The following is a 21,076-nucleotide window of genomic DNA, read 5'->3' as shown; positions in this document are numbered from 1 at the left end:
CTGGAGCAGGTCAGGAGCTATAAGGAAGGAAACTGCCCCTCAACTGCGCGATTCCTTCTGTGTTCAGGACAGGAGGGCTGTGAGCATTCTTGTGAACAAACAGAAATACATCAGAAACACCTTTCTTCATTATTCCTCCTCCAATCTGGATCAACCAACAAGACCCTGAATTTTGGCCAGCACCACGGGTCAAAGGGAGGAAACGTGTGCTGCAAAACCTCCCGCACATCTGTACCATTTAACTCTTCCTGCTTGGTTCAGGATTAAGATGGCATAGAGACAACAGCACCGTTCCTCTCTTACTGTACCAGAGTGGGCAGTTCAGGCCAAGGTTTAGGTCACTGTTGTCCCTAATTTCATTGGAGATGTATCCTTGTTATGGACTTCCATTCCTACCCTAACAAACCGAATTTCCCCAGATCTTGCTATAAGCAGTTTGAGCACCTCTATGTGCTCTTCTGCTCTGCAGGGAACTCCTTAAAATGAGGCACCCACTATTGGCTTTTTTTCCCGTAGGTGAATTAATCTGCCTTGCATGAGTAATTCTATTTAAAACAATAGGTTGCCTTGCAAAACTGAGGGAACCAAGTTTGAAGCATACTTTTATGCAAGTACTGTAAAAAGGCCACACAGTAGTTCATCAGGGGACACTTCAGCAATAAAATGACAGTTACCGGTAAAGTTCAATAATAAAATAAAGGATAATTTGATAAGCGGACTTTTAAATCCATTTAACAGGGCCACAATTTGGAACCCTTTCTTCAAGTGAGCAGGCACACTATACTTTCCTAACTCTACTTTCTGTTAATAAGTAAAAGAAAAAAAAAAAACAGGCAGTAATCTATTCCTTCTGCTTTTATTTTTATGTTATGGGAGAACACTATTCAATGTAAATAAATGAATTTCACTAAAATAGAGGCTGAAGCTAGACATGTAGACCAGCCTCTGAGTAAGATGCATTACAGAGTACCATATCTCTTGAGACAACAGAGGTCCCATACCTCAACTCATTTAATACCAGGTAATATAAACCCTACAGATTATAATGCAAGAATCCTGCAGTGGCAGGAGGAAGGCATGTGGAATAAGACTCTGCGACCTAAGAGAAGTAAAAGCTGCAGAGATTAGTAGTTCAGTGTTTATGTAGGAGCCCTGTGGGCCCCCTTCGGCATCCTTAATTTAGTTTTCATCATCTCTGATCTGTTCTAACAGTCCTCTGTGGGATGGAGATTTAATATCTAGGAAATTTGGGGTCCTGGCTGACCTGTCAGAAACAGCGGTGGATGGCTGCTCCCTGTTTACTGCTGTATCACTTTGCTTTCCCGATTCAGCACAATAAACAACAACAAAACCCGACACTATTTTATGAAGCTGAATGATACGATTTAAAACCTCTAGAGGTCAGGCTAATGGAGAGCATCTTTCCAGCAGCTGCATTCTGCTAAGTGCGAGTGACACCTGCTGGAGTCCTCATCCCCATAACCCACCCTCATCCCACCACCGCCAGCTCTGCAGGTGTTTTATCTGCCCAGGGTGGTCCTTCTGGGGGTCTGCCTGCACTAAATCCCACAGAAAGACACGTGGGCAACATGAAATAAATCTGGGTGGCTCTTTCTTATTGCAGGAAGGCAAAAGTCGTCTTCATCTGCACATCCTCATATGTTACCTCTTCCACAACTCTGCTTATGCAGGTTTACTTCTACTTTATACCGAGGCCCTGCCTCTCCTTTTGCCTTTGACATCCTTGCAGAGGAGCTGTAGTAAAATGCAGCGTATTCCCACAGGGAAAAGTCCTGAGTGGGCACTGAAATGGGACCACACCATGGGCTGATGCCAACTGTATGAGGTTCAACAAGGCTGAGTGCCAGGTCCTGCACTTGGGTCACAACAACCCCATGCAACGCTACAGGCTTGGGGAGGAGTGGCTGCAGAGCTGCCTGGTGGAAAAGGACCTGGGGGTGTTGGTTGACAGCCGCCTGCACATGAGCCAGCAGTGTGCCCAGGTGGCCAAGAGGGCCAATGGCATCCTGGCTTGTATCAGGAATAGTGTGGCCAGCAGCACCAGGGAGGTGATAGTGCCCCTGTACTGGGCACTGGTGAGGCCGCACCTCGAGTGCTGTGTTCAGTTTTGGGCCCCTCACTACAAGAAGGACATGGAGGTGCTGGAGCGTGTCCAGAGGAGGGCAACGAAGCTGGTGAAGGGTCTGGAGCACAAGTCTTATGAGGAGCGGCTGAGGGAGCTGGGGTTGTTTAGTCTGGAGAAGAGGAGGCTGAGGGGAGACCTTACTGCTCTCTACAACTACCTGAAAGGAGGTTGTAGCGAGGTGGGGGTCGGTCTCTTCTCCCAGGTAGCAAGCAACAGGACGAGAGGAAATGGCCTCACGTTGTGCCAGGGGAGATTTAAATTGGATATTAGGAAAAATTTCTTCACAGAGAGAGTGGGTACACACCGGAACAGGCTGCACAGGGAAGCGGTGCAATCACAGTCCCTGGAGGTGTTCAAAAAACGTGTGGATGTGGTGCTTAGGGGCATGGTTTAGAGGTTGACCTGGCAGTTAGGTTAATGGTTGGACTCGATGATCTCAGAGGTCTTTTCCAACCCTAACGATTCTATGATTCTATGATTATTCATCTGTCACCTAATCCCTGTGAAAAAATACAGTCTAACATTCCTCCTCTCACCTTGAAGCCACCTACAAAGACTGCAGGAGAGGGCAGGTGACTCCTGGAAGAGGTCTGAGAAGCCCTCACTTCTTACATTACAATATACGATAACAAATTTAGATGTATGTTGCAGCATATACTATCTGTGAACGCACATTTACAGCGCTGAGTTGCAACTTCCTCAGAGCACACTGGAAAAGGTTTATTTGTGGGAAGGTTCATTTGTGAGAAGTCCTGTGACAATGCTGATGATGAAGACTTGTGAATTTTTCTCTCTCTGCTATCTTCTCACAATCTGCAGCGCTGGCAAGGGCTGGCACCCGACACCCTGTGACATAGGGCAGGGACAGTGCAAGGCGCTGGCCTGCCCTGGGGCACCTGAGGACACCCTGCACCAGTCGTCCGGCATCGCTGGCCCGGCATCCCCTGAAAAGGGGCCCGGCCGCTGAGGAGACCCGCTGGAGGGGGCGAGGGGGGAAAACCCCTCAGAGTGCCCCCAGCTCCGTGGGAGGGCCCCACACGCACAGGCCTCAACGCAGTGCCTGTGGCAACTGCCGGCAGCGTGTGCAGCCCCCACGGGGGAACAGACCCCGCGGTGAGGAGATGGGACGGGGACGAGGCGACACCGGGGCCGGCACCTCCTCAGCGGGCCGGTCCGGAGGGGGCCGCCCGGGCCGCCCAACATGGCGCCAGCCCTTCGCCACCCCCGAGACGCGGTTCCCGGCTGACCTTCCTCCCGTGAGCCTCAGCGCCGCGCCCCTTCCCGCCTTCCCCCGCGGCGGCGCAGCGCAGCAGCGGCAAGATGGCGCAGCCGCCGGGTGAGTGCGGCGGGCCGCCAAGGTGACCGCCGCTCCCTCCCTCCCCTCTCCCCCTGACCGGGCCCTGTCTCTCTCTCTGTGCCGCAGTTCCCCTCAAGGACATGAAGCTGCTGGACGTGAAGCTGGGCCAGCTGCCCACCTGGCTGGCCATGAGAGACTTCACCCCCGGCGGCATCGTGGGGGCCCTGCGGAGAGGTGAGGGCGGCCGGGGGGCGCTGCGGCGGGGCTGCCCGCCCTGCGAAGCAGCTCGGCGCCCCCCGGCCGGCGGAGGCCCGGGGGGAGGGAGTCCCTTCTGCTGAGGCAGCGGGGCGGGCGGTGCGCAGGGATCTCTGCTGGGTGGGCGTCGGCTGGGGCAGGGGCCCGGCACCGCAGCCGCTGCTTCAGGGCCGTTTTTGCCTTCCCGGATCAGTGCCGCCGGTAGCGGCTTGCTCTCCCATCTGTAGATTTTGTTTCTCGCATGGGCTTCATCCGCCAGAGGTTTGTTTTCAGTATTCCTTCTTGTATCAAGAGGAAATACCGTGACCTTGCTCCTGAACCTATTTGCTGAAAATCGTGAGGTTTCCCAACATCGCAAGTAAATTAAAAAAAAAATGCAATTGATCCCTAAAGATGATAAGAAAGGACACGGGGCTTTTATAGATCGCTTGGCAAAAGCTCTGACTGATGCCCTTTGCTATACAGATACGGCATTCAGGTAGATTTAAACACAAAATACCAGATGCAAGTGTCGACATAGTGTATATACACTAGTATAAAAGAATTAGATAATTCCAAAGCAGCTTGAGCTCATGGAAGTCACAATAATGTTTAGGGAAAAATGATAAATGGCTTTCCCCTCCCCCCCCTTTTTTCTTTAAGGCTCAGCACTATTAACTTGAGTTCACTTTGCTTAACTAACACACAGGTTGCCTTCTCTCAGATTTGCTTCCGAGACCCTCAGATGTTTCATTAGAAACAATTGCCTGAAGTTCTGTGAAACCAGGCCGCTGCTTTCTGACACAGAAAAATATGCAACTCATCTGGCTGTGATGAAAACTTTTCTCCTATGCAGGTTACGACAGATACTACAATAAATATATCAATGTCAAGAAAGGGGGCCTTGGTGGTATCTCCATGGTGCTTGCTGGTTACGTTGTTGTCAGCTACATCTGGAGCTACAGTCACCTGAGTAAGTAAAAGCAGCGTGGCTGAATGTATGTAGTGCAGCTTGGAAGATTGCTTGGGGCAATAAAAACAATTAATCTGCTGCTGCTTTTAGAAATAAAATGAAAGACTGTGCTAACCATTGCTGCTTGAATCCCGGACTGTGGGCAAGCAGGCTTCTAGCTACAGAGAACTTGAATACTTTCAGTAAGTTAGCAGACGGCCAGTATTTTCTTGGTGATGAAGAAAGCTTAGATCTTGTTGCCTGTCTGACCTGACAGTACTTAGAAACTACAGGCTCAGATTTTTTTTTTTAGAGTGCTTTCCTGTAATTTCAGGTGTGCTGTGTTTCTTGTGACTTCAGAAAAATTAACGTGCTTTTCTTTGAATGATACAGAGCATGACCGCCACAGGAAGTACCACTGAAGTGTCAGTTTCAGAAAGTGAAGGGAGAGCTTTTGAACAGACTTGGCTGCTGGAACAGTTATCCTGACAGAAGGCATCAGAACTATTCATATTACAATCTGTACTATTATGACCAGTAATAAAGTGCATACACTTTACTGAGCTGACACTCTGATAACTGACTTGTTAATTGTACTGCACAAGTGAGTTTGTCTTCTTAGAGTTTCACCCCTCAAGGATAAGTTTAGAGATCGTTGGGAAAGCATCTGCTACTTGGGTTGCATTATCAACTGGGGAAACTATTACAGTTGATTCCTATTTAACTGTTTGATAAAAGTAAAAAGCACTGGATTGCTTCTTAATGGCCATTATGTACAGGTTGGACAACGAGCTGAAAGGATATCATATTTTGATTTGAAAGAACAGTATCTGAGCTTTAAGAGGCTTGTTGGTGTGGCCACGTGTTTCTGCTTCTCAGTCAGGCTGTCACCTGGGGACTGCAGGTGTTTGGGCAGTTCTCTATCACTGCAGAGCACTGCCGCGCATGGATCGGCTGAGCTTTAAGGAGGTCTGCAACTCTCATTCTGTCACTGGGATTCTAACGTTTCTTACCTCCGGTAACCCATTTCTATCAAAACTGTACCTACTTTCACTACTAAAAGAAGCTGGAGGGTTATTCCAAATAAGCTTAAAAGACCTTTAATATAACAAAGGTCCATGAAGTTAAGCTAAAGGAAAACTTTGCTTCTTGACTCAAGTGCAGCGGTGAGAAGTTTTAACAGGAGACGCTACATGCGTAAATGCAGCTTAAGGGAGCACCTGTGGGTTCGGCCCCAGCTGACGACCTTCCTCATGCAAGCGCTTCCCACTGCCGCGGCGCTACCTGCGGAGGCTTGGAACCGCAGCTGGGCCCTGCGCATGGGACCTGCGCTATCCTTCTCTGAAGAGGAGGGGGAAGGAAAACCACTTCTTAAGGGGTATGAAGAATCTCAAGAGCTTCAGCGGTAACAGGAAGGCTTTCAGTTTTGGAAAACTTAGTCACTTAGACTTAAAACTTCTATTTCGACTGACTCCGACTCTCCACAGTGAAATAACTGCAGTCATTCAAACCAACATAGGCTCCGGTCACTTCTCTTAACCTAGTCATACTACCTTGTTCTTAAAAAAAAAAAAAAAATTCACAGCCAGCTTTTTCCATGGGTACATTTCAATAAAAACAAAGTATAAAGGCAGTCAGCAAATGAGAGATGGGTTAGAATCAATAAGGCTCATATTGTAGGTGCAATTTTTTTTTTTTAATTCACATTTTATCATTGGCCCTTTTGAAATAGTCTTCTCACAAAATGAATGGGTTTTGGCTTGCAAAAATTGCTCTTAGAAGAACACTACCGCTTTTAAAAGCAGTGCTCCATAAGAATATACATCTCCACTTCTTGGTCTTCTCTAGGCTATGGGAATACCTGCTCAGTGTGAGCGGGCGACGGGGGCGCTGAGGCAAGGCTCTTCTATTGCTACTCTTCAAGCCGTGTTCATTTCCCTCCTTGCTTTTTGCAAATGGAAAACGAGCACAGACGCGGCTTTCCTACAATCATTGTTCCTCGTTGTTTGGCTAACCAGAGAGATGCCAATTTATTCTCCCCTTGATCGGTTCTCACCCAGAAGATTAATTTCTAACCTTCAGTATAGCAAGATGCACAGAAACAAAGCAAGTGGGTGAGAGTTTTACAGCCTGACGTACGTGATAACGCAAGTCGGCCACCAGGACAAGCTTACCGACTACAACAGGCTGGACCTGGGAACACGACTTTGCTTTTTAAGAACTACAGGACAGCAGAATCCCTGCTTCCTCACTGAAGGGAAGGCATTTCAAGTATTAGTTTTCCCAGTCAGTCTTCCTGCTTCCACAGGGAGGGCTGAAACGCTGCAGGTTCTCCAAAGAGAAGTGGCAGAAGGAAAACCCTTTAAAGAAACACTGGTGTAAGATGCGTTTACGTAGAGTGCTGCACCGGTGAGGGGTTTGCGTATCTATTGGCTTTTAGATCTACCTTTCAGCAGGGCTCAATGAAAATAGGCGGAGGCCAAAATCTATTTTAAAAAGGTTAAAACATAAAAAAAAGTTGTGGACAATTACAAAAATGTTGCTTAGCAGCAGCCAGCCTCTGACCAGTTCTTTCAGTAATGGCATTAAAAAACAACCTGATTAATAGTTCAAGACATAGTGCTAGGCAGAAACCTTTTCTCAGTGTTAACAGCTCCCTTGCACTCTTCGTTCTGCTCTTTCACTGCCCACTGAGAAAGGCCAGATGTCCTTTGGTGCATCTGTTGGCATAATGACCTTTTTCACCACACTAGAAGAGAAAGAGAGAAAGGAGTTATTACACAGCTACAGCTTTTTCCCTCTAGCTGCCTTTATTAAGGTAACCGTTCCGATTTGGAAGCTCTTCCGCATATGGAAGATGCAGCATTTAGCAGGTGGAGTGAAGCACGGTGTCACAGGGACAGGACTTAGGGGCTATTTCTACTCCTTGGAGCAAAAGCTGGTTCTGTGCTGGGAGCAACCTGACGCCATGTTATTATAACGCAGTACAAAGGAGAGAGCTCTCAGCGCCCCGCTGCAAACAGCGAAGGGCTGTAACACACAAGGAGAATTTCAATGTTTGAGGCTTCCAAGACTACTCCATCTGATGTGCACTACATCAGAGACACATGGGGGCTCTCCTGATGGGCTATCCTGAATTAGACGGAGAAAAACACATCTGAACAAGAGATTCATGACACTGCACCTTGAAGCTATCCAAGCCCAGAGAGAAATGCCAGTATCTGATGCTACAGCATTCTCCAGATACGTAATTTACTTGCAGCTAAAATAATAAGCAGCTATTAAGGCTTTTCAGTTAAATGGATTCAGCTACTTAATATCCCTGTCCAATCACAATAATTTTTACCCAAACAAGCACCTAAGGCACAGAAGCTGGCACGTACAACGATGCAACTGTCAAAGCTGATGGAACAAGGAAGATTCTTTGCCCTTTTCTAGCGGCTAGGGTTGGGGCTTTTGTGGAAAAATAACCAAAGATGGAAACTCAATTGTGTCAAAGTTTTACCGGCGCTCCTCAATGAGCAGCCAAGGTGAAAAGCTCATTCCTCCATTTGACAGCAACAAGGTGCATTTACAGCTGAAATACTGAACAGTCTTTGCATATTCAATTTCTGTCACTCGCAAGGACCTTCCATGCTAACAGGGGAGAAGAAAATCTTTCTACAGTCACCAAGTATAAGCAAATTAACTCATGAGAGAAAACTAGTATTAGCTCTTATTTTGAAAGGTACAGTTAGTCAGTCTCCTTTAACTGTCATTGTGGCAGGGCTTCCTGCTTGTTAGCAGACAAGCAAAGTCTGTCCTACAGCAGCCTTAATTGCCACAGCGAGTCCACGAGCTGGCAAACCAGCGACCTAGAGGCCTCCAAACTCAATGCTAATTCCCACACCTGTATCCACGCACAAAATTCAACGTCTGTTGAGCACAAGGCACATTTCCTGAACCTGTTCACACTGTGAAAAATACTTTTTGCGGTACCAACACCCCTCATCACAACAGTCCATTCCTTTGCCCGTGACAAGCAACCAGCAGCAAAGCAGCATGATGTAGTTCAGGTGACGTGCACTCCGTACTTCTTAAATCTACCACCCTCTGCTTTCCCTCCTCGTCCCTCCCCTCTGAATTACCTTGTAGCAGGTGACCTGCTCCAATGGCCGGGGTCCTCTGTTCCCAGTGTTGTTATTTTGAGACTGCATGACTCCGATGACTTGGGGTGTCCTCTGTTGGTTAGAAGAGTTCCGACTTGTTAAAGTGCATCAAATATAAAGACCTTTATGGTTGTTATTTTGTTAAGGGAAAAGAGCACCCCATATATCAAATGATCAATTTTCCTCCAAATCTGCGTGTGGGTGCTCTGCCAGCTGGAGCACCAGAGAGAAGAAATCGAGCACTGAGGCTTACAAAGCCCAGAGATCCTGCTTTTCTCTGGAAAGCAGATTCAGAGAGTAGGTTTAGGCTGCTAAAATATCATTGCCATCACTGAGAGTCACGCAGATTACAAAAACTGGCAGATTGCTGCACAACCACGTATGATGTGCTTCGATGTAATGTGGGAGTGTTCTGTGACTAGATCTCCATGTAAAGTTGGAGCAATTGTAGGGCTTTCATCACTATAATGGCACGCAGGGTTGCTCACTGCTTAATTCTTGCATAGCACCCTCCCTGCCAGGCAGTACCCCAAGCCACAGAACTGCCACTGCTGGCCTCTGAGCTGGAGGACAGTACTAATGACTGAGAAGGTTAACCAAGGCAAGGGCAGAAGCAGAACAAAGCAAAACACCACGGTCCAAGGATGAAGGCAGCAGCCGTCCCTTGTGATCAGATGGTGGACATTAAAGGGCTGGGAGGAGGAGAGAGAAGGGACAGCGCTTTGTGGTTTATTGGGATTTGTCTCCAAGTTCTTAATTACAAAAGAATATCACACCCCGTTGTAAAATAGGAAAGGTTTTCCCTCATTCAGTGAGTATTTCACCAAGGCTTTCCAGCAAGCGAGATCCAAGAGCCCAGGTGTCCAGTTCTGACCACTAGACAACATACTCTCTTTTAAATCACTGTGGGAAATGCTTCAAGGGTGGGTGTGTAGGGGAGGCAGGGGAATTGTGTACCTTTTGCTGTGTTTGTGTCGGCTGAGGCAGCGGTGGTTGCTCTGTGGTTCCCATTGGCAGTTCAAACCGAGGGCTGGTTTAGATGGAAACAAGAAAATTGATTCTCAAATCATACACCAACATTTTACCATCAGCTCAGTCAAGTAGCTCCAAACAACAAAACATTCAGCCAATTAAATTTGGCTCACAGGAAATAACCCTCCCCACTTCTCTTTGCATTCTGATACTTGGCAATTACATATGCCAAAATGACAACCCAGTATGTCGTATATCCCTCTACCTGTGAAGTCTTCTGGAATATAAACCCATGTGATCCCACTGCACTGATGGCATCTGATCACCACTCCAGAGTCTTACTGGTAACTCCCCATATCCTCAAATCGGTACAACAAACTAAACGTTGGCCAAATCTCCAAGGGCATTGGGAAGCACTGGAGCGCCCTCACTCAACATATACTGGATTACAAGGGAAACACAAGATTACAGGACGAGTCTGGAAGCATACTCACTGCATGAATTTACAGGTAGGTCCCTCTGGACAGAATCCTACTAGGTAATTCACACAAATGACTCTTCGAGTGTGTCGGTGTCTGCAGAGGGGACCTGAAACACAAAGCTCAGTCATTCACGTTCCACATATACGTACCCCAGCACTCAGTAGCAGCAGGTACACACGCAGATCACACAAAGAAAGAATAGCAACACCCTACCCTTTATTTATAGCCACAGAAGCAGCAACTGTGCAGCATACATACCATGTTTACAGAAGCCTCTGTCATACCAGGGACAGTCTTTGATCTTAGACTCCGGGTCAATGTGCAAGAATGGACATTCTTTGTTACTGCATTCCCCTGTACCAAAGGCAAACACACTTCTTAGTCAATTGTGCAGGTTCGAGATCAAATGACTCCCAAAACATTACCTGGATCATGTAGCTCCCACAAAGCTGTTACCAGCATTTACAAGTTCAGGCACAACAGTCTTACTGCCTGCCTTAACCTAGATGAAGAACACCAAGGACTCACCCACGGTGAGTAAAGTTCTACCAGACTGGATTATTTATGTGTGCTTTTAAAAACAATGCGGAAACTAAATTTGAAAGAGCAGTCATGATAACAAAAACCAAACATTTAGTGCACCAGAAGTGTGGAGAAACTACAAATTGCGCACTAACCTCAATCCAAGGAAACCTACAAGACTGTAAGTTTCTGACAGCAAGTTGCCTCATTATGTCCAGATCTCCAGAGCTGGAAAGCAAGTGCATAAAAGTTTTGCACCCCCATGCCCTCTGCTGCTCATCAACTCCCCAAAATAAGAGTCATGCAAAGACCAACTGCTCAGCCTACTCATCTCATACCCAAAACAGAACATAAGGCATAAAACCCAGTAAAAACTTGAACTTCCCCCCTCTTCCCCCAAGGAACAAGCTCTTGAGAGAGACGATATCTACAACGCGTCACAAATTTAGGGGGATAATAAGGTGACGGACTAAGCAGATCTAAAAAAGTACAATCTAACAATATCATCAGACACAGAAGAACTGTAATGCTCTGAAGACTGACAAGAGGGATGTATTGGGATCCTCTTCACCAGACTCCCATGCCAGCAAGGAATGCTAAGTAGGAGCTACAATGCCCCTTACCAAATTTGGAGTAGAAGTAACACTCAGGCATCTTGGTCATGTCGTACTCGTGCAGAAACTCGCACTGGTCTCCCTTTTTGCACAGTCCTCGTAGCCAGTGTTTGCAAACAACTGTCTTTTCCCCACTGATGTGTCGGAATGGGCACATGCCTCCTGCAGAAGGATGGGACAAGGAGAAGGAAAAAAAAAACCCAATTAAAATCTGCGGCACATGAAGGCACAGGACAACAGCAACACCTCGCTCCCCTCTGCAACAAGGGTTTCAGAAGACATCACTTTTTCTTTCGCCTTCAGTGGCAATGGCAAAACGGAGTTTCAGACAAGTCTTATGTTACCCTCTAATGAGCTAAGCAATGTAGTCTCCAGCCCTTAATCCTGGCAACCACAAACCACAGCAACTAATACAGGCACATCCACAGCAAGGTCTATGTGTGGGAAGTTTAAGCTTTCCTTTACAGTAGCTTTGCTTATTCACCTCCCAGTTTCTTAAAAAAATACCATTATTTCACAACTGCTGCAGTTATTCCAACATCCTTCAGTTTTACCCTCTATCTAGGTTATCCCCTCATCTTTACAAGAGACAAGAGTACTGTAGACAGTGCTAGAAAATCTAGTTTCCCCCCCCTCCACCCCCATAAGTATAATTGTATTGGAAATATTACTTGCCTTTTCCACAGGCCGCCTTTAAAAAAAATTCACAGACCGCTGCGCCCGATTCTGTGGAGAGAACAAAGAAACATAATTAATTTTAACAAAGTTTCACATCAACTTTTAAAATATTTCCTTCCCCAGAAAGACAATCTGGTCCTCAACATCAAAAGAAAAGCAGCGTTTTGGTTTGGGGAATTTACTTTCCCACATAAGTTCCCTGTTTAAGTCTGGCCCTTGCAAATATCTGTATTCATCCTGGGGGACACCAAGGGGAATTTGCAGAGGTTTGGCGCTTGTTTTGCTTTCTGGATATTTAGGTTTTATTGACTGGTTTTTCCTCTGCTGTTAAGTCAATCATGTCAGTGCACCCTGTATTTACAGTCCTGGCACCAACAGTCTTTTTTTTTTTTTTTGACCAGAACAGCCTGAAACAACCATTAGTGTGTTATCCCTTGCTGATCCTGATCAACAGGTATCACAACAATCAACAAAATTAAAATGGAAGTTTAGTAGCCCAGCCAGAAAATTTCAACAAACTACAAGTCTCCTGAGACTACCTGTGTCAGATTATTGGAGTGAAGGAAAAGGTTTGGAGACTAGGCCATGGATACATCTAAAGATGAAGCCTCCCTACCATCAAAAAGCCTCATCTATCAAAAGGGAAGAAAAAACAAAATAATAAAAGTACTGTGCAGGAGAGCGACGTTTATTCACGATAATGCCTCAACTTTCATCTTCCAGCCTGGCTGGGTGCTAACTACAGCTTTCATTAAGTAGGAAAGAAAAACATCTGGATTGAGAGAGAAACCTCACAGGAAAAGCAGAAGTTGAGTGGATCTGAGGATAAGACCTGAGCAAGGCGCTCAGAGCCCCGGAAACCTCCCACCCACCGTCCCACCCGCCCCCCAGCCGCCTCAGCCACACCCGGGCTCCTCCCGGGCGGGAGCCCTGACACGGCCCCAGCCCCGCGGAGGGCCCCGGGGACAAGAGCCGGCCCCGAGCACCCCGGGGAGGAGGGAGCCGCGCAGCGCCCGGTGCCCGCACGCACTGTCCATGCCGGGGAAGGGCAGCGGCTGCGCCCCCAGCTGCTGCTCCACGGCCAGCTCCAGGTCGAACGTGATGTGGTCCACGCTGGCGATGAGCTCCTGCATGGTGGCGGCTGGGGGGCGGCGGCAGCGGGAAGGAAGGGGGGGTATGGTGGTGGGGGGGGTGGCGGCGGGCGGCCGGGCCCGGGCAGGCCCGGCCCGGCCCGCTCCGCTCCGCGCCGGCAGCGCCTGAGGAGAGGGGAGGCGGCGGCGGCAGCACCTCGCCGCCCCGCGCCGCCCGCCCGCGGAATGCCGGGAGTCACCCCTCACCCCGCCGCCCAGCGGGCAGCGCGCGCGCGCACGTGCGCCTCCGCCAATCAGAGAGCGCCGGCCCGCCCCGGGCCCGCCCCTTCCGCCCGCGCAGGCGCCGCGGCTGAGGCGAGCGGAGCGCGGCCCGGGCCGGGCCGGTGTCGGTGTGGGTCCCCGCTCCGCCGCCGGCGGGGCCGCGCCCTCCCGCTGGCCACGGGCGCATCATGAGGTCCGTGCGGCTCCTCGCCCCCCTAGGGCCGCTGGCCTCGCGGTGCCGGTGGGCAGCCCCCGAGCAGCCCGGGAAGGCGCCGCGCCTGCTCCGGCCCCCAGGGCAGGGCCCGCTGCCGGGCTGGAGGCCGTTCAGCTCGTCACAGGCGTCCTGCAAGCTGGCCGGTAGCGACCCGGGAGAGCGCCGTGCCGGCAGCTGCGCTGAGGCTGCCGGGGAGGAGGAGGAAGAGGAGGAGGAAGGCGTGGAGTTTGGGACGCTGTCTGATAAATTTTCTTCTAGAAAATTTTATCACAAAACCACATCACGCTTTCAGAATTTAAAGCTTCAAGGAGAGGGAGAGGAAGAACCAGAAAGAAAACTTCGACGCGGTCCTAAGAACACCCCATACTGGTACTTCTTAAAATGCAAGGCCCTCATCAGAGACGACAAGGTTTGCTCCCCACTTATTGGGTTTTTAATGGCATTGATGAAAGGTGCAGCTCTGCCCCATCCTATCGCTTCGGGTCTTTACAGAAAGAAGTAAAATCAGAATTTGTGAGGAATCCCATGCTCTGTAGGAGTTCTACCCCAGCCTGCCCATGGCTGCGTATATTAATATCTGCTGTAATTGATTCTGTTGCTGCCTCATTGTGGATTTTCCTCTTCCCTGTAGCTGGCGGAGGCTCTGGAGCTGTTTGAGGTGCAGATGCTGAAGGAAGAGCGTGTGTGGCCGGAAGAAAGCAATTACACTGTTCTAATTGGCGGCTGTGGCAGGGCTGGCTACGTGAAAAAGGCCTTCAGGCTCTACAACGATGTAGGTTTACGTTCTCTCCTCTCTCAAACCTTCATCAGGTTTTCTAAGCTAGAATGGTTCCAAGCATTTGGTCATGTTACTTTGTCTCCAGAATGCCTTTGAGTTAGTGTTTGCATGTTCTTAGCCTGAAACTCTTAAAAACAAGTTATGAAACTCCAGAAGTCCTTTCCTAAAAAGCCAGTTCCAATTCTTCTTATCTTCCCTCAGATGAAAAAACGAGGCTTAACTCCCACTGAGGCCACTTACACAGCCCTGTTCAATGCCTGCGCCGAATCGCCGTGGAAAGACTCGGGCCTGCAGAGCGCGCTCAAATTACGGCAGCAGCTAAAGAGCAAAAATGAAGAACTGAACCTGATCACTTACCATGCGCTGCTGAAGGTCTGTGCCCTGTGCTCAGATCTCAGGATGTGCTTTGATGTACTGAAGGTAAATACACGACTTTTTTATATTAAGTGTAGTCTGTTCTGGTTAAAGCTCCTGGAAGTTGCCATATTGCACACTTTTTAATTTCATTTCCAGCAGAGGTAATTACAGATCATGTGTTTATATTTCATTGATCCTTGGTCTCATACAATGAAATCGTCTTGGTACATATCAAACATTAAGTACATAAAAAGAGGCCGCTGCAGCCTTAAACAGAGGTTGGCTTTAAAACTCCGGTCAATTGTGTTTTGTGGGGTTCACAGCTACTGTGTCTGTCTCCATCCCTCGTTCTGAAGGCCCAGATACTGATACGTAGTTCCTTTTAAAGCTCTTACAGCAGCTCTTTTCAGACAGGCCAGTCTGGGAGTAGCTAAAAAGAGTGCCGTTCCTGCCCTCAAATTCCCTGGAGAAGCTAGGATCTATGTGGGCATTTCAGGGCTCTTTCCCTTGGAGCAATTGTTCCGTTGCAGCACTGGGAGTTCACCCTGTGCTTTGTTGCTGCTGTATGCCCAGAAGACAACAGCCGTAGTTGAGCTTCACAGCCAGCTGGGACAGACTGTTTGGGTAACCGGGACGTTTAATGCTCTCTCTGCTCTGCTAGGAAATTGTGCAGAAGGGCCACATTCCCACAGCCGAGACCTTCAGCTTCCTTCTCATGAGCTGCATAAAGGACAGCGAAAATGGCTTCCGATATGCCTTACAGGTTTGTCTTTATATACTACGTGGGGAGGAAACAGTGCTTCCATATTGTAACTCGTCACTTGAACGCACGGAAGGCAGCAGGTCACTCAGAGCTGATGAAATAGGAGGAGTTCAGCTCCTCCTAGAAGTTCTGTAAACTAGACCTCCATCAGGAGGTCTCATAAACCACCCTGAGTGATCTCGCAGGACTGTACTAGCTCGAGGTGGCTGTTCACTGTCCAGCGGCATCTCACCTTGTCATGCTGTAAACTCGCTCCTTTTCTGCAAGTAGATATTTTAACAGTGGGCACGGTAGATAGGCTTACAATCTACTAGAAATGCTCCTGTTATTTAACATCACATACATCTGGTGTTCATCTTCCCCTTTTCAGGTTTGGAAACAAATGACTGAACTTGGAATAAAGGCCAATAGCCACACTTACAATTTGATGCTGCGTGCTGCAAGAGACTGTGGAATAGGCGATCCGGTCGTGGCTTCTGAACTCCTGCTCAGACCCACCCACGAGAACTCATCTCAGCTAAGGCTTGCACCCGGGAGGCAGAAGGAAAAGGTGAAAAATCAGAAGAAGGGATCAGAGAGTGCAGCTGCTGTCCAGCTGGATGTGGAAGCTATGGAAAAGCAATTATTTTGGGAGAGTTCAGTGCAGCCTGAAGAACTGATCCAGCAACAAAATAAAGATGTAAATCAGGCTGAAACAGAACCAGCTGCTCTTGACAGCCCCAGCGTAGCTTGCAGCAGGACTGGAGCATTGATGAGGAGAGGCCAGAACGAGATGGAGCAGGAACAGACACACCTGAGCCAGAAGCAGCGTTTCTGCAACCTGCCCAACTTGCTGGATGCCAGGATGCCTGATGCAGCCATGGTTTCCTTGGGGACAGTGGCCACACCGTCCAATAGACTGGCTTTGATGGGGGACGTGGAGGGCTTCTTGAGTAAAATGAAAGAGGACAATGCAGAACCCAACATCAAAACGTTTACATTACTGGCTGACCTGGTGGAACCCCAAAGCCCCTCCGAGTCCTCTTTGCTAGCACTCCTAGATGAGCATAAAGTGAAAGTAGATGTGACCTTCTTTAACACTTTAATAAGGAAGAAAAGTAAACAGGGAGATCTGGAAGGAGCAAAGGTGAGGAAAAACTCAGAACCAGCCTTGTCACCACCTCCTTGTCTCAGGCCTCCAGTGTTACCTGTGTTTTGCTGTGAGACCTGTTTCTGTATCCGCAACAGAAACTGGGAATCTCCCACTGTTTTCCTGAAACCAGTGCTCAGGTTAATTTCTAAGTAGTTAGGGATTCTGTTCTAGCACCTTCAGCTCTCTGTCTGGAAACCTACAGTGAGACTCTGTGGAAACTGATGTCAACACTTGTGTCTTGCAGAGCATGCTGCCAGCCCTGGTGAAGAGGGGACTGTCGCCTAACCTCCAGACATTTTGTAACTTGGCAATTGCTTGCCACCGAGAGAAGGATGGACTGCAGTTACTCACAGATCTGAAGGTAACCAACTCTGCTGCTTGGGGGTTGAGCTGCAGGAAGAAGCAAACCGAAGCGTTAATGCTTCTAAAAAGAGCTGCTGAGGTTTCTGTGGTGAGTGGTTGTGTTCTCACTCCAAAAACATGCAGCTCAAGAGTAGGTGCCAGCTCAGGTGTCTGTCCTGTACCTGCGCTGGGACAGGAGAGGAGGGGGTATGCTGGCACTGCAGAAGTTGCTACACGGGTTCCAGAGCAAGAGCCTTGCTCCCTGTGTAAGAAGTGCCTATATGCCTCTTCCTTCTACAAGTGCTGCGCTAGTCGACAAATAAACAAGTTTAACCATAGCCATTTATTGTTTCCAGAGGTCTGGAGTAACTCCAAACAAGTATATCTACAGCACCCTCATTGCTGCGGCTGTGAGGCAGCTGGATTACAGTTACCTCACAGAGATCCTGCGAGACATGAGGAATAACCAGGTGCCTCCCAATGAAGTTATCATACGCCAGCTGGAGTTCGCAGCACAGTACCCTCCGAAATTTGACAGGGTAAGTAGCCACGACTGGTCAGAGTGTGAGGGCATCACAAAGGACACCAACAAGGAGAGGAAATGTAGATGTCTGCCTAAGCCTTTTTCCTTTGGCTTTGTCTGATGCGGCTGACAGTTACTCGATAGCCGTTTCTTTAGCAGCAGCTTGTAGCTATTGCATGCTGGTATTGAAGTGAGCTCTCTTCTAATAGAAACTTGTTTTGTTGCATTTCTGTTTGCAGTATAAGTCAAAGAACGCATACCTGGAGAAAATTGATGGTTTCCGCGGCTACTATTATCGGTGGTTAAAAGTAATGGCAGGAGAGGAGACCCCTCACCCCTGGGAAAAATACAGAACAGCAAAACGTGCAGTAGATGACAAGAAGGAAGAGGTTGCGGAGGAGCAGCCAGGGCAGAAGTAGCAGCGAGCAGGACGCTGAAGTCCTGCATCTTCCTTGTGCTGGAAGAACTGGGAACTTGCTCCTTTAAACTGTCTTGTAGTAAAGCTGCTTTGTATTTCCATGAATCCAAGTTCTTGCGATAACTACATAATAAAATACTTGTCCTTTGTTTTAAGGAGAAGCAAATACGTTTTCAGGGAATTTCCTTAAACTGCAGAGGATTAGATAGGCTGGAGTTCACCAAAGCCTGTGCTAAACAAGAGAGAAGCAAGATCAGATTTAACAGTGGTTTAGCTCAGTGCTAGCTTTGTCTCTTTCCTGTGTTCTGTGTGTATCTAGGCACTTAACGTGTGACCTGTAAGTCTCTATAGACTGCTGGCATTCCTGAATCAATCTACGTACTAGTTCCAGGTTACAAACCTTAGCAGAGAGTTCCAGTGAAATTTAGCTTCCTTCTACACAAGATCAGGGGAGAGCTTAAATCATGACTGGAGTTTTGAGGACTGTATTATTTTCTTTCCACACAGCCTTTTAAATTCAGTTAGTTGAGAAAGAGGGATAAGAGCTGGTTAAAAACAACCCATGTTTAGAATACCTCACAGTAAATAGAACAAACCAACCAAAACACATCCAACAGGAGAAAAGGGGCATAGAAATGGTTTGCCAGAAGATCGCACCACTCTCTCAATAAGGCAGACTTTATTTTAAAATAAATGGCTACACAAAAACCTACTCCAAAACAACCACCATTGTATATATGATCCAGATGAATATGCTGCTGTCTTAATCACTATACAGAAATACCCAATCACACAGAAGGTGGCTATAATTGCACTAGTAGTCCATTGTGTAGGATGATAATCCCTCAGAGTTCAAAAAGTAGTCTTATGGCTAAAGGCTTCACCCAGAACAGCCTCTGCATCCGCAGTGAGTGCATTCAATGATTCTTCCCTGGAAAAGAAACAGGAGGAGGGTATTTCAGCCAAGCTACGGTGAGCAGACAGACCAGCAGGCAGAGAATGGGTCTGCGTGGGAAGGGTTTCTACCGTCTAGTTTTCTGTTGTTTCCCATGCTTTAATGACTTTAAATGACTGCATGCCAAAGCTGACAGTAACTTTAGAACCAATCAGATACCAACTCCACCAGCATAGAGAGAAAATGTTAGAACTAGAGGAAATTACTCAAAGGAACAGCACTACCTCCTCTGCTCTCCCTGACTGGGGAGGAGTTAGACCAGGTACTGCACGGGTCCGGACAAGTAGAGGAACAAGCTGAAAACCCTTACCACTTCCAGCTTGCTTTTGGGGACCCTGCAGATGCAGTTGGTTCCGAAGTTGGTGTCCCGTGTCTGGATACACCGCAGGCAGCAGAGGTTCTCGTAACCCTGTTTCTTCCACTTTGCAATCAGGTTTTTGTCAGCATATCCTTCCTTGATGCAGTACTCGTAGAGCTCTGTAGAGGAGGAGACACCATCACAAGTCACTCCGGAGAAGTGTTAGAAGACTCACTATCAGGAATTACTAGCCGTAGTAACTAGCAGTTAAATCCAGGCAGCCGCCAGCCTTCCCTCCACCTTCCCTCCCCAGAAACCTGATCCTTCCCACCAAGGCCCCAGTTCAGGCACATCCGCAGGCGGACATCTTACTGCGTTCTGTTTTCCCCTGCCCAGGATAAAGCATTTGCGCTCCTCACCTCTGCTGATAGCTTTTCTCTTATAGAAGAGATCAAAGATGTAACGTGTTTTCTGGTGATGAATTCTGAAGATAGGCCAAAGGGATTCCACTTTCCTCTTCCCTTCGTGAGGCTCAGTCTCCGCTGGGAGGGAACACAAACACCAGGTTTCAGCTGACTGTTTCAGGTGGCCAACCTATTTCTTTAGTCACTTTGCAATAAACTGTTCCAAGAATGTTCATAACTTTAATACATTACAGAGATAAGACCGAGTTTAATGGGAGAAGGTTCAGACGAAAGGGACTTGACCTGGCACAGCTCCTTTAGGAAATGAAAATAGAAAGACAGCGGGGATGATGTGACCCGCACTGGGATGGCAGGTGACTTCACGGCTGCCCTGGCTCGTCAGACCAGAGCAACAGCACGGACAAGAACTGCCAGCTCCACGGGGCTTGGCCATGGAGCGCCCTACGCTGTACACTGAACCTCTGTGCCTTGTAACCTGGGTACGCCCACAGAAAAGTGACCAGTACTGGCCCAGTCTCAGTCTGCACTATCACTGTGAGGCAGAGATATAAAAAAAGTTCAATCTATATTTGCAGAGGAAGCTGTGCTTCCTGAAGCAGTTAAGGATGAGCTTGTTTCAGGGACAGATCCCTGAGAACACCCAGCTCCGCTGCTTACCTTCTCTCATCTTCTGATCCAGCTCATCCAGCGTTGGCTCAATCAGCTCCCAGCCGTCTGGGGGAGGCTTCCTGCTCCTCTTCACTTTGGGCATCGCCTCAGAAACGAGGAAGGCAAAAGGCAAGGGGGGACGAAGGTTTGCCTGCACTCAAATGTGCGGGTGCTTCAAAGTCCTGAGAACCACTGGAAAAAACGAAAGGAAAACAGTTGTTAGAGATATTTCTTCTAAGATTTCTGTGCCCCTTTGCCATTTTCCACTCCGACGATAAAAATGAGCTTTATGGAGCTCGTGAAAGAGGTAATATCTCGCCCGACGCGGCCCCGGGGGTGCGCGCTGCGTCCGCCCGCCACAATCGATCAGTTTTTCTCCTCAGCGAAGTGAGACGACAGCCGCCCCTCCCCCACTCCGGGCTACCCCCAAGCAACAACTTCCGCCAGCTTCAGCTACAAACCCGGGCGAGGCCGCCCGGCCCCGCCAGCCCCAGCGCGGCCCCCGGGACCCGCCGGCGCTCGGTCCGTGCTGGCGGCGGAGCGGGGAGGCCCCGGCCCCGGCCCCTGCCCCGCTCACCCGCCGAGAGGCGCCGCTTCCGCCCCGCGCTCACCCGCGGGGCCTCTCGCACCTGGGCCGCCCCCTTGGGGTGCCCGCCGCGCTGCCTGAAGGAAACACCTCCCCGCCGTGCGCGCCCCCGCCTCGGCCGGGGCAAGGCGGAGAGCGCTTCCCGCCAGCAGGAGAAGCGGCCCCGCTCTCCGCTGAGGTTCCGGAGGGGCGGCGGGAGCGGCGGCGCAGGGGCAGCCCCGCGGCGGGGGCCTGGCGGGC

At 48.9% G+C, this 21,076-nt stretch overlaps 4 protein-coding genes across 6 annotated transcripts; 2 read left to right on the top strand and 2 right to left on the bottom strand.

Moving 5' to 3' along the window:
• Nucleotides 1–3,341: 3,341 nt before the first annotated feature.
• ATP5MF (ATP synthase membrane subunit f) lies at nucleotides 3,342–5,192 on the top strand. The gene is made up of 4 exons (XM_082314242.1): nucleotides 3,342–3,482; nucleotides 3,570–3,677; nucleotides 4,534–4,650; nucleotides 5,023–5,192. The coding sequence occupies exons 1-4, from the start codon at nucleotides 3,467–3,469 to the stop codon at nucleotides 5,049–5,051; spliced, it is 270 nt and encodes an 89-aa protein (XP_082170368.1). The 5' UTR covers nucleotides 3,342–3,466; the 3' UTR covers nucleotides 5,052–5,192.
• A 1,900-nt stretch (nucleotides 5,193–7,092) lies between these two features.
• Nucleotides 7,093–13,213, bottom strand: CPSF4 (cleavage and polyadenylation specific factor 4). The gene is made up of 8 exons (XM_082314238.1): nucleotides 13,076–13,213; nucleotides 12,043–12,093; nucleotides 11,377–11,529; nucleotides 10,490–10,585; nucleotides 10,244–10,337; nucleotides 9,735–9,807; nucleotides 8,757–8,849; nucleotides 7,093–7,378 (listed from the first exon to the last, which is right to left on the bottom strand). Exons 1-8 carry the CDS (start codon nucleotides 13,176–13,178, stop codon nucleotides 7,310–7,312), a joined length of 732 nt encoding a protein of 243 aa, XP_082170364.1. The 5' UTR covers nucleotides 13,179–13,213; the 3' UTR covers nucleotides 7,093–7,309.
• Nucleotides 13,214–13,529: 316 nt separating this feature from the next.
• PTCD1 (pentatricopeptide repeat domain 1) lies at nucleotides 13,530–18,498 on the top strand. The gene is made up of 8 exons (XM_082314237.1): nucleotides 13,530–14,020; nucleotides 14,243–14,383; nucleotides 14,591–14,809; nucleotides 15,408–15,509; nucleotides 15,880–16,635; nucleotides 16,886–17,002; nucleotides 17,340–17,522; nucleotides 17,746–18,498. The coding sequence occupies exons 1-8, from the start codon at nucleotides 13,586–13,588 to the stop codon at nucleotides 17,923–17,925; spliced, it is 2,133 nt and encodes a 710-aa protein (XP_082170363.1). The 5' UTR covers nucleotides 13,530–13,585; the 3' UTR covers nucleotides 17,926–18,498.
• An 86-nt stretch (nucleotides 18,499–18,584) lies between these two features.
• On the bottom strand, nucleotides 18,585–21,074 carry BUD31 (BUD31 homolog). Of its 3 annotated transcripts, none has more exons than XM_082314241.1 (5): nucleotides 20,862–21,074; nucleotides 20,260–20,442; nucleotides 19,597–19,719; nucleotides 19,190–19,356; nucleotides 18,585–18,855 (listed from the first exon to the last, which is right to left on the bottom strand). In XM_082314241.1, exons 2-5 carry the CDS (start codon nucleotides 20,351–20,353, stop codon nucleotides 18,805–18,807), a joined length of 435 nt encoding a protein of 144 aa, XP_082170367.1. In that variant the 5' UTR covers nucleotides 20,354–20,442; nucleotides 20,862–21,074; the 3' UTR covers nucleotides 18,585–18,804. The 3 variants fall into 3 exon arrangements, with proteins under 3 accessions (XP_082170367.1, XP_082170365.1, XP_082170366.1); XM_082314239.1 differs by having other exon boundaries at nucleotides 20,828–21,073; XM_082314240.1 differs by lacking the exon at nucleotides 20,862–21,074 and adding an exon at nucleotides 20,712–20,833.
• Nucleotides 21,075–21,076: the final 2 nt, after the last annotated feature.

This window comes from Platalea leucorodia (assembly GCF_965183815.1).
Source record: "Platalea leucorodia genome assembly, chromosome: 5".
Lineage (NCBI taxonomy): Eukaryota > Metazoa > Chordata > Aves > Pelecaniformes > Threskiornithidae > Platalea > Platalea leucorodia.
This window is presented reverse-complemented; position numbering and strand designations above follow the sequence as displayed.

Excerpts from the sequence above, each read along its gene's own strand:
- CPSF4 (XM_082314238.1), bottom strand. The coding sequence starts at position 13,178 with ATGCAGGAGCTCATCGCCAGCGTGGACCACATCACGTTCGACCTGGAG. Across the intron at positions 12,094-13,075 it reads GCCCTTCCCCGGCATGGACA|AATCGGGCGCAGCGGTCTGT; the intron begins GTGCGTGCGGGC and ends TTCTCTCCACAG. Across the intron at positions 10,338-10,489 it reads CAGAGGCTTCTGTAAACATG|GTCCCCTCTGCAGACACCGA; the intron begins GTATGTATGCTG and ends TTTGTGTTTCAG.
- BUD31 (XM_082314241.1), bottom strand. The coding sequence starts at position 20,353 with ATGCCCAAAGTGAAGAGGAGCAGGAAGCCTCCCCCAGACGGCTGGGAG. Across the intron at positions 19,357-19,596 it reads GAGAAAAGCTATCAGCAGAG|AGCTCTACGAGTACTGCATC; the intron begins GTGAGGAGCGCA and ends CCTCCTCTACAG. Across the intron at positions 18,856-19,189 it reads CCAAAAGCAAGCTGGAAGTG|GGAAGAATCATTGAATGCAC; the intron begins GTAAGGGTTTTC and ends TTTCTTTTCCAG.
- ATP5MF (XM_082314242.1), top strand. Across the intron at positions 3,678-4,533 it reads CGTGGGGGCCCTGCGGAGAG|GTTACGACAGATACTACAAT; the intron begins GTGAGGGCGGCC and ends TCTCCTATGCAG. Across the intron at positions 4,651-5,022 it reads CTGGAGCTACAGTCACCTGA|AGCATGACCGCCACAGGAAG; the intron begins GTAAGTAAAAGC and ends TGAATGATACAG.
- PTCD1 (XM_082314237.1), top strand. The coding sequence starts at position 13,586 with ATGAGGTCCGTGCGGCTCCTCGCCCCCCTAGGGCCGCTGGCCTCGCGG. Across the intron at positions 14,384-14,590 it reads CCTTCAGGCTCTACAACGAT|ATGAAAAAACGAGGCTTAAC; the intron begins GTAGGTTTACGT and ends ATCTTCCCTCAG. Across the intron at positions 17,003-17,339 it reads AGTTACTCACAGATCTGAAG|AGGTCTGGAGTAACTCCAAA; the intron begins GTAACCAACTCT and ends TATTGTTTCCAG.